The following is a 12,031-nucleotide window of genomic DNA, read 5'->3' on the forward strand; positions in this document are numbered from 1 at the left end:
TTTTTATTTTTTTATGGTTTAATTGTAGTCATAGGGGACGCAGAATGATGATTAGTGAGAAAGTTCCCTGCAACACGATGATGTGGAATGAGTCACAGATGAGAAAGAGGGTAACTCAAGTACAGTTTGTGGCATCCAGCAGCTATTAACATACACAAGTGATTGGTATGTAGCAAACTAACGCCGTATGTTCTGTCCTGGTGTTTGAAGTAGGTTTGAGAGGATCACCAGGCTGAAGCAGAAGGGTGGATAATGCGAAAACCATGCCTTTGGAACAGAAGTGCACTATCAGCTATGATAGACGGTGAACTTGATCCATCCAAGCTTAACCGAAGCTAGTGATAAGGGGTTTTACATGACTCAGATGGACTGTAAGGAGTAAAATGAATGTATGTCAAATCACATTTACATTTTGTTCTTGTTGTGGAATAAAGTAGTTGTAACTGTCATGCACTGAAGGATAATTAAAAATTAATGCAGCAGAATTTGCTCCATGTCATTGTTTCCGCACTGATTGTTGTTGGTTGTGTGTGTTGTGTTGTACAAGATCTCTGACATGATGGGACTATGTGATGAAGCAGCGAGTGTATGACGACTTTGGGAGGTGACAAGGATGCCATCTGAAGCAGTCTAAGTGGGCTTCCTTTTGTACCTTAAGCATAATGGGCAGCATGAGGTTTGTTTTGATAGGTGTAAATACTTTGGGATACTTCAAACATATTGTCACCATCCATGGGTGGTGTCCTTAAGAAAACGTCGGAACTATGCTGAATGGAGTGTGGGGACCTGGAACACAGAGCTGAGCAGTGATCACATGATCTACTTGCATCAACTGGACAACTCCGGGCCTCAGTTCCCCCCCCACCACCACCTATGACGTACGATGATCTTCCAAGAATTACACTACGAGTAGGCCATGGTACTCACTGTAACTGTGCCCTGGAGTAGCAACCACATCTTTCTTCTCTGTAAGTGAAGCCTTACTGTGATTAATATAAGTGTGACATCATTGGCACAAATTTTCCCCAGATTGGAAGGTTATGAAACATGTCAGGATACAGCCAGCCAGTCAGTTTCATTTTTGTTAAAAGCATTAGCTACTCATTCATGAGATGGAGAGATCTTTTTTCTTTTGTGTAAGTAAAATGCAGGTTTTGATATGTAAATTAATCATAAAGATGATTATGGAGGTTACAATTTCCCTACGGAACAAAATATTTTCCATTAATTGCATATGGGTTTGCACGTGGGGCTAGCTAGAGCTTTTTCTTAGTCTTGGTGCAGCCCTCCACTGGCCACTGGCAGCAAAACGATCCTGTACTGCAGAGAGTGAGGACACAGCACATACCTGGACCCTGGCAAGTCACTAGCAGGATGGATGATTCATCCTCTGCCACCTCCCAATACTGAGCACATTCTGTGGACACTGACCACTCACCTCACTACTGCATGTAGCGTCATGCACAGATCATGTCCAGAGATCCTCGGCAATTGTCTCGGGTGCTGATAATATCTTGCAGAGGCTGTAGCAAGGCAACCACATGCACATTAGACACGGTTTGGAATATGACAATATTGCGGCTGGAGGAGGTCCAATGAGCAAAGAGGAGGCTTCTGTAAATTTATGCAGCAGTTTGGACTGCACATAAGATTGTGTGGGGGACGTGAAATGCTATCTCACGCATTAGGCCCACTCCTGAATTTCACTGCCATGTCACTCTGCCACCTACATATGTAGGTAATTGACCTCAGGTTTTAGCATGAGAAATTGAAGCACTCATTGATAGAACGACACCCTAAAAATTAGTCAAAAGTGGGAGAACAGGCATCAACTTTGGTAGGGGCAGAAGCTAGCATTCTCTTACACTGACCAGGCCTTCACAAATTTTCCCAGGTGTAGGTCTAACACTAAATTACTGTAAATTTGTGTAACCTGAAAAGTTAAGAGATTGGCTCAAATAATAACAAACCTTTTGGAAGAGAGAGGAAAATGTTTGCTACATGGCCTCTCACTGGCAATGTTTCTAATATTCTGTCTGACTAGACAACCAGTGATTTTTGGCGGTCTTTCCACAGAGAGCTCAGAGAAGTGTAGTCATTAAAGTATTCTCTGTCAGGACTTGGGACCACTCAATAGCAGTTCTCTTCGTATACACAGGGATCGAGGCAAGCCATTCACCCTCTGTGCAGGATGCAGGCAGCACTTGCCGTGCAGGTGCCTTCTGCCACTGCTGAAGTCACAGCTCATCTTTTCGTCTCTTAAAGTTGGTAAGTTCTGGCAGCAAAGCGAGGCGAGATGTTAGTGTTGAGAATGGATAAGGCACATTTTCAGTTAAAACATGGAGGATTTCACTTTAAATCATGCTCTGGCAGTTGATGGTTTAACCATGACTCAGCTGTTTGGCTTATTGCATATATTTTCCTTACTCCACCAGAATGACACTTATCACAATGTCTGATAAGAGTTTGTTACCAGGCTATTTTCTTCCTTTCCCCATGAACTTTGCTGTCCAATTTCTGGTAACTGTTTAACTACTTGATTTTCATATTAAAATTGCTACTCATCTTCAGTGTGTGAGAGAGTTAACTATACCTTTTTTTTTACCTGTGCTGTTCCTCGTGAGGAATATTTTGTAATAAAAAATGGTGTAAATTACTACTCTTTCAATTCAGTATTTAGAGATGAACCATTTGATCATTAATAACTTCTACAAGAACCACAACAAAGACTCACTTGTCAGGATGCCCCTTCTCTTCCCATTTCCACTGTACACAGTTTATTGAATACATCTGAATTGCGGGAGGGAAGGAGGTGTGATCCACATTTCAAACAGGGTCATTTGGTTCAGATAAAAGCAATGTTTATGTGTAGACATAGCCCAGTGGCATCTTGCAGTTTCCAGCACACATCAGGGTGGCTACTCACCAAACTTGGAAAAAAAATTCCCCGAGAATTCCAGTTGTGAGGAGGAAGACAATGTCAAGGAGCCCCTGATGAAATTAATAGTGAGCAGGGGGGATGGGGACAACATGCTGCAATAATGACTTTTCTTTCCTCTCAGCTATGTGTCAGCCATAAGCCCATTAGCTTAATCACAGTTTTTAAATACCGATAATTTATGTGGAATAATACTTAATTAGCACACTTTGAGATATTAAGTATTTTAAAATTTGTGATTTATAAAACTCACGAAAATTAATTTTCAATGCTAGGTTAAAAATGCAGAATGCCCTGAGATTTTATCAAATTCCTGAAATTCCTCGAGATTTCCCCAATTTTTCCAGTACAATGTAATTCCCTGAGAACTTACGGTTTTCCAAAAGAATCGCCACCCTACTCATAAGGTGTCTGAGGTGGTATGTACACCATGGTGGATGTTTTCTCCTTACTCTTAACCAGTTTCTCTTTTAATAGGAGTGCATTTATTGTGCAAATTATTGAGTGTATCAGTGAAATTAGATACTTAATCATTTACATCAGAGTCACTTCCTGCCTTTGTCTGCCAACAAATATATATACTTCCTCTGCAAGAACAGACATATTTATACACTTAAAATCTCTGAAAGTTGCCATTTGTGGTTTGTTTTTTTGGGCACTGCAACGAGTAGGTCATGAACATTAGATCATGAGCAGACAAACAAGGTGCACAGATTTGATCCATGTGAATTACGCTACTGGGACTTTAGGTTACGAAAATATCGAAAAACGTATGAGTGTCTGCTGTATGCTGAGAAAGCCCAAGTGCAGTCACTATAAGGTTTGAGCAGGAAAGTATGTGCATGAGTTTTGATATGAAAGTGCTGTTGTTCAGAAAATATATGTTCATATTTCCAGCTACAATTAATTGTGTGTTCATACATAGAACAAGACCTGAGAGTACAGATTCAAATTCTGTTGATGGTGGTATGCTGTTGCCTCTTTCTCAACTTTGAACTGACTTTCCTAGCCAGTTACAGGGGAACTAGAGTTAAATGTGGATTCCGAACCACAGTACAAATCAGCATTTTTCACATCTACTAACATTGCCACAGGTGAAAGAAGTGAGAAGTAACAGATAAAAATCTTAAAACTGATCAGGGATTGAACCTGACATCCTTAGATTTTTAGTCTGCCTCTTGACCACTGAGCAGCCAAAGGCAACCTAGGGAATGGCAACTACTTGAGGTAGAATGAAAGGATGATGGTAAAAGAACTTCCAATTCAGAAAATGAATACTTACTGTATATATCAACAGGTCTTCCCAAATGATCCACACTAAGGCAGTAAGTTTCATCAATTGCAATTTCTTTCTGTTCAATGTCACACACAGAGAAGTCTGATATATTCTGTTTGCAATAGATGTTAGGTCTTGGTGACAGTGTAACACCTCCAAGAATACGGGTTTCGAATGGAACATCCCCACGCTGTGTGAAATTAAATTTTCCTGCCACAGGACACTGAACAGGTACTGGTCTCTTTGCTGCAACAAAATATTATGAATAGCATGTCACACAAATCAGAAGCTATGGTAAATTTAAAACTGTATGAAATCATAAAAAACATCCCTGAAATTTTGTTGTTATATGTTACTAAAACAACATTCTTACTGCTGAAAGCAATTATCTTCTATAGGTACTACATTCTGGATTTGACTTTACATCAATATCCTGCCTTTCTTAATGTGTTTCATTCACAACCTACCACTATAAAATTGAAATCTAACCCCCCAAACACACTTGGTAATTGCTCACACATGTGTGGAAATGTGAAGGCACAGAATTTACTGAAGTTGTTCACTCAAATACTACAACTAATTCACAAGCCTTAATCTGACTTGGAGTTTATAAATGATGCAAAGAATTCACTTATGACTTTGAAGGGCTTATATTTCATTGTACACAAGGTGGTGCTAGTAAACATGTAATCAAAACATTTAGGTCTGTTCAAAAAATCGCGGAACTTTGTCCACAAAATTTTTCTACACTTAACTTTTACTTATTGTGTATCTCCTTTGAAATACTCTCCTGCACAATTTTTTGAAAAGGAAAGTTGCTACTCATCATATAGCAGAGATGCTGAGTCACAGATAGGCACAACAAAAAGGCTATCACTAATAAAGCTTGAGGCCACACTGTGAGTAGCAGCACCAGTGCATGATGGGAGTGGCGACTGGGTGGTGTTAAGGAGCAGGCTGTAGAGCGGAGGGGGAGGAAGAGTAGGGTAGGGGTGGTGGACAGCGGAGTGCTGCAGGTTAGACAGAGGATAGGTGAGACATGGGGAGAGTGGGGGATGGGGTTAGTGGAAAAGAAGAGAAGTAAAAAGACTGTATGCAATGGTGGAATGAGGGCTGTGTAGTCCTGGAATGGGAACAGGGGAGGGGCTGGATGGGTGAGGACAATGACTAACAAAGGTTGACACTAGGAGGGTTATGGAAATGTAGGATTTATTGCAGGGAAAGTTCCCACCTGCGCAGTTCTGAAAAGTTGGTGTTGGTGGGAAGGATCTATATGGCACAGGCTGTGAAGCAGTCATTAAGATAAAGGATGTCATGTTTGGCAGCATGCTCAACAACAGGGTGGTCCACTTGTTTCTTAACCAGTTTGATGGTGGTCACCCATGCGGACAGACAGCTTGTTGGTTGTCACACCCACATAGAATACAGCACAGTGGTTGCAGCTTACATTGTAGATCACATGACTCGTTTCTCAGGTAGCCCTGCCTATGATGGGATAGGTGATGTTTGTGACCGGACTGGAGTAGGTGGTGGTGTGAGGATTTACGGGACAGGTCTTGCGTCTAGGTCTATTGTAGGGGCATGAGCCATGAGGTAAGGGGTTAGGAGCAGGGGTTGTGTAGGGATGGACAAGTATATTGCGCAGGTTCGATGGATGGCGGACTACCGCTGTGGGAGAGGTGGGAAGGATAGTGGGCAGGACATTTCTCATTTCAGGGCAGGACAAGAGGTAGTCGAAACCCTGGAGGAGAATGTAATTCAGTTGTTCCAGTCCTGGTTGGTACTGAGTTAGGAGGGGAATGCTCCTCTGTGGCCGGACAGTGGGACTTTGGGAGGTGGTGGAAGACTGGAAAGATAAAGCACAGGAGATCTGTTTTTGTGCCAGGTTGGGAGGATAATTTTGGTTTGCGAAGTCTTCAGTGAGACCCTCAGTATATTGCAGGAGAGACTGCTCGTCACTGCAGATGCGATGACCATGGGTGGCTGGGCTGTGTGAACGGGACTTATTGATATAGAATGGGTGTCAGCTGTCAAAGTGATGGTGTCGCTGGTGCATAGTAGGTTTGATATGAATGGAGGTACTGATGTAACCATCTTTGAGGTGGAGGTCTAGGAAAGTGGCTTGTTGAGTTGACCTGCACCGCGAAGATGGCTACATCAATACCTCCATCCATATCAGACCTACTAAGTATAAGCAATATCTCCAATTCGACAGCTGCCACCTGTTCCATGTCAAGAAGTCCCTTCAATACAGCCTATCCACTCATGCCCATCGCATCTGCAGTGACGAGCGGTCTCTCGAAATGTACCTAGGGTCTCACTGAAGCCTTCACTGACCAGAAGTATCCTCCCAACCTTGCACAAAAACAAATCTCCCTTGCCTTATCTTTCCAGTCTCCCACCACCTCCCAAAGTCTCACCCTCTAGCCACAGAGGAGCATTCCTCTCGTAACTCAGTACCAACCAGGACTGGAGCAACTGAATTACATTCTCCTCCAGGGTTTCGAATGCATCTTGCCTTGCCATGAAATGAGAAATGTCCTGCCCACTATCATTTCCATCCCTCCCATAGCGGTAGCCTGCCATCCACTGAACCTGCACAATATCCTTCTCCATCCCTACACAACACCTGCTCCCAACCCCTCATGGCTCGTACTCCTGTAATAGACCTAGATACAAGACCTGCCCCATACATCCTCCCACCACCACCTACTTTAGTCCACTCACAAGCATTACCTATCCCATCAAAGGCAGGGCTACATGTGAAACCAGTCTCGTGATCTACAAGGTAAGCTGCAACCACTGTGTGGGCATGACAACCAACAAGCTGCCTGTCTACATGAATGGCCACCGACAAACTGTGGCCAAGAAACAAGTGGACCACCATGTTGCTGAGAATGCTGCCAAACATGACATCCTTCATTTTAATGACTGCTTTAAAGCCTGTGCCATATGGATCCTTCCCACCAACACCAACTTTTCTGAATTGCGCAGGTGGGACCATTCCCTGCAATAAATCCTACATTCCCATAACACTCCTGGTGTCAACCTTTGTTAGTCAGTCTTCACCCATCCAGCCCCTTCCCCATTCCCATTCCAGCACTACACAGCCCTCATTCCACCATAGCACCCAGTCTTTTTACTTCTCTCCTTTCCACTAACCCCACCCCCCTCCCTCCCCACATCTTGCCTATCCTCATTTTCGTTCTTTTAACAGGGTTTTAACTTTAGAAATAAAAAAATTCTGCAAGGGCCAGGCCTGGAGAGTATGGAGGATGTGCCGTACATGATTTCATCTTTTTGGTGATAGTCACACACCAACAAGGATGAATGTGAGAGTATGTTATGATGCAAGAGCCACAAATTGTCTCACTACATTTCAGGCCATTTCCTTCTCACATTTTCTCACAGGTGTCCCAACAAGTCCCGATAGTACCATCAATTCACAGTTTGTCTCTGTGGTACAAATTCATGATGAACTAACCCTTCAAAGTCAAAGAAAACTATCAGCATGTCTAGGACACTTCACTTGGGCTGATGAACTTTTTTTTATCTTTGAGAACCTTTTCCGGCCCATTGTGAAGACTGAACCTTGGTCTCAACATCATAACCGTAGATCCATGTGTCATCACCAGTTATGATTCTCTTAAGGAACACCTAGTTCTCATTTGCACAATTCAAAAGCTCTTCACTGATTGTGAGACGAAGGTCTTTCCTGTCTTGACTCATGAGCCATGGGACGAACTTGCTGGTAATAGGAGCATTCCAAGATGCTGTGTCAGGATCTCATGGCATGATCCAAATGAAATGTTTTATTCTTCTGCAACCTCTTTGACTGGCAATCTTTGATTTGCATGCACAGTTTCAATGACATTTCTGATACAAGCATCATTGGCAGACATCGAAGGGCATCCTGAATGAAGGTCATCATCCATCCAGCTATTTTTAAACTGTGTGAACCATTAATCACACTGAGTACGGCTTAATCACTCATCATCATAGGCTTCCTGCATCATTTTGTGTGCCCCTGTAAAGGTTTTCTTGAGTTTCATGCAAAATTTAATGCAGACACATTGCTCCTCTAACTCTGCCACCTCAAGATTTGCAAACTGTGCGACACAACATTCTACTCAATACAGCACTGGACAATATCTAAGACACATGACAATGAAACTTCCAGCAGTTACATATTAAACACAGGCGTGTGCAGGGATCCCAACTGCATTTCGCTACCACACACGATTGGTGCAAAACTGTGAATATTCTGGAATCTTTTGAACAGACCTCGTACACTCCACAAGAGCAAAGGCAGAAAAAATAAGAAAAGATCTGCTTCTTTGGGGATGCCGTCTGTCTTCTGGGACAAATGAAACTGTTTTTAAGAACTAATCCAGATCTTAACATCCTTCCTGCCAGGAAAGATTCCACCACAGTGGTCTGGAATTGTAGTAACTATGTGACAGGTCCTCCGCCAACTTTCTGACACCTTCCCCAAACTCCACAAATCCCTCACCACAGGTCTCCCCACTGGTTGTCCCACTGTGGCTGGACAGAATGCTCCCACAGAACAAATATCTTGTCTTTGTTGACCAGCACCTCCAAGCTACTGTCTGTAACCTCCAATCCTACACTCAAGACTCTACTCACTTCCATCACCACCTCTCCACTGTTCCCGACGCTTTTCCACCAGACTCCTTGTGGTCACTGGATACGACATCCTTGTACACCAACATCCCCCATGCCAATGGCCATGAGGCCATCGAACACTACTTTCACGGTGTCCTGATACCAAACTCACCACCTCTTTCCTAATCCTCCTAGCCAAAAACATTCTGACCTTCTCAACTCAACAAGCCACATTCCTAGATGTTGATCTTCACCTCTCAGTTGGGTCCATAAATATGCCCGTTCACATCAAATGCACCTACATTATATCTACTTTGACAGCTATAGCCTGTTCCGTGTCGAAACATCTCTTCCTAACAGCTTCACTACTCATGGACGCTGCATCTGCAGCAGAAAACAGGAGTTGTCAAAATATACTGATAACCTCAGCAGAGCCTCTACTGACAAACAATATCCTACTCAGCTCATCCATAACATATCTCCTATGCCATCTTGTCTTCTGACACCATTAAATCTTTTAACCAGCCACTGACTATCACCCCACTAATGGCCCAGTATCACCACAGCCATGAAAATCTCAACTGCATCTTTCACCAGGTCTCTGATGACTTCTTGTCATGTCCTGAGATGAGGGGTATTTTATCCAAAATCCTACCCACATTGCAGAATGTAGTACTCTGCCAACCACCCAACCTACAGACTATTCCTGTTCATCCTATTTCCAATGCTGCACCCTATGGGTCATTCTCTTATGGTTGGTATAGGTGCAGGATCTGTCCTATACATCCACCCAACACCTCCTACAGCATGATATTGCAGTGTTCTTGTGGTCTTCAGTCCAGAGACTGGTTTGATGTAGCTCTCCGTGCTACTCTATCCTATGCAAGCTTCTTCATCTCCCAGTACCTACTGCAACCTACATCCTTCTGAATCTGCTTAGTGTATTCATTTCTTGGTCTCCCTCTATGATTTTTACCCTCCACACTGCCCTCCAATGCTAAATTGGTGATCACTTGATACCTCACAAAATGACCTACCAACAGATCCCTTCTTCTAGTCAAGTTGTGCCACAAATTCTGTTCAATACCTCCTCATTAGTTATATGATCTACCCATCTAATCTTCAGCATTCTTCTGTAGCATCACATTTTGAAAGCTTCTATTCTCTTCTTGTCTAAACTACTTATCATCCACGTTTCACTTCCATACATGGCTACACTCCATACAAATACTTTCAGAAACGACTTCCAGACATTTAAATCTAAATTCGATGTTAACAAATTTCTCTTCTTCAGAAACGCTTTCCTTGCCATTCCCGGTCTACATTTTATATCCTCTCTACTTTGACCATTGTGAGTTATTTTGCTCCCCAAATAGCAAAACTCATTTCCTAATCTAATTCCCGCAGCATCACCCAATTTAATTCGACTACATTCCATTACCCTCTTTTTGCTTTTGTTGATGTTCATCTTACATCCTCCTTTCAAGACACTGTCCATTCCGTTCAGCTGCTCTTCCAAGTCCTTTGCTGTCTCTGACAGAATTACAATGTCATTGGCGAACCTTAAAGTTTTTATTTCTTCTTCATGGATTTTAATACCTACTCCGAATTTTTCTTTTGTTTTCTTTACTGCTTGCTCAATATACAGATTGAATAACATCCGGGATAGGCTACAACCCTGTCTCACTCCCTTCCTGACCACTGCTTCCCTTTCATGCCCCTTGACTCTTATAACTGCCATCTGGTTTCTGTACAAATTGTAAATAGTCTTTCGCTCCCTGTATTTTACCCCTGCCACCTTCAGATTATGAATGAGAGTATTCCAATCAACATTGTCAAAAGCTTTCTCTAAGTCTACAAATGCTAGAAACATAGGGTTGCCCTTCCTTAATCTATACTCTAAGATAAGTCGTAGGGTCAGCATTTGTTATTCTGAATTACAACACAATGTTCCTTCAGGTATGTATGTATGTATGTACAAAGGAACAGGCACTGCGGCAACTATAGCCATTATGAAATACATAAAATGTATTCACAGTTGCAAATATGGGCAACCATTAGCTGTATAATGGAACAATGACAACGCAAATTTGTGCTGTACCAGGACTCGAACCAGGATTTCCCGCTTATCGTGAGCAGTCACCTTATCATTTGGCTAACTGAGCATGACTCAAGGCCAGACCCAAACTTCCATATTCTGGCAACCATGTGTCTACATCCTGTACTTTTGACATCCATTATGTATGTTCCCATACAGGGGAGACATTTTACTTGAAAGTCACTTGCCTGGTGTCAGTGGATAATTACAATACTCCAGTGCCTGTGTTCTTCTGAATTACAATGCGATGATCCTTTTTCAATAATCTATAACCAGTCTCGCTGTGGCAATGGGAGCCTGCATTTGGGTGTCTGTGGGGTTGTGTGCACTTTTACGAGAAAAAATGCAACAGCTTGAAAGCTGGCATAATAGTGTTTCCTGTTATGTGTTTCTATGCTCCACACATCAGTCAATACAGATGAGTAGTTGCCATTTTCTCTCTCTCTCTCTCTCTCTCTCTCTCTCTCTCTCTCTCTCTGTGTGTGTGTGTGTGTGTGTGTGTGTGTGTCTAAAAAATCTGCTACACAGGGATTACTCATTAGGCAATTAATTTCAGAGAAGTAATTCTGAAACTTTTGCCTCAGAAATTTGCTACATAAACATTTTAAAATTAGAAATGAGAAATACATTCACGTGAATGACAAGAACTTCCTATAACAACAATCAAATACCTATTTTTGCATCAAGATAGAAGTTAAATGTGACTTACATAAATAAAGATCATATTTCCAGGCTTCCTTATTTTTGAACTGAACCCAAGAACAGACTGTATGGAAATCATCTTTTATAACTGCTATACCACGGCGATATCTGATGATATTATGGTGCTGGGGCACAAAATCAAAACACACATAATCTTTCTGACTGGAAAAAAAGAAAAAGGTGCATGAATGAATACAAAGAATGTGGAAAACTTACAACACTAATACTTCAGCTTACCTCGCTTCTATCCTTAACAGAATTACTGTTTATAAGAGTGTAACACAGAATGACACCAATGTGTCTAAAGTGAGGCAGAATATTTCTTAAGTAAGTTTAAATAAGATGAGACTTTGTAACCATGTGAAATGGAATAATGGATTAGAGAAAACTT

General features: G+C 42.1%; 1 protein-coding gene across 1 annotated transcript in view; it reads right to left on the reverse strand.

The window, feature by feature from the left end:
• LOC126248419 (uncharacterized) overlaps positions 1 to 12,031 on the reverse strand; it is a 121,598-nt gene that overhangs the window by 53,769 nt on the left and 55,798 nt on the right. The window contains exons 7-8 of the mRNA XM_049949384.1: positions 11,648 to 11,802; positions 4,221 to 4,460 (exon numbers count right to left, since the gene is read on the reverse strand). Coding sequence (XP_049805341.1) covers positions 4,221 to 4,460; positions 11,648 to 11,802 — 395 coding nt within the window. The remainder of the gene's footprint in view (positions 1 to 4,220; positions 4,461 to 11,647; positions 11,803 to 12,031) is intronic.

Source organism: Schistocerca nitens, chromosome 3, assembly GCF_023898315.1.
Source record: "Schistocerca nitens isolate TAMUIC-IGC-003100 chromosome 3, iqSchNite1.1, whole genome shotgun sequence".
Taxonomy (NCBI): Eukaryota; Metazoa; Arthropoda; class Insecta; order Orthoptera; family Acrididae; genus Schistocerca; species Schistocerca nitens.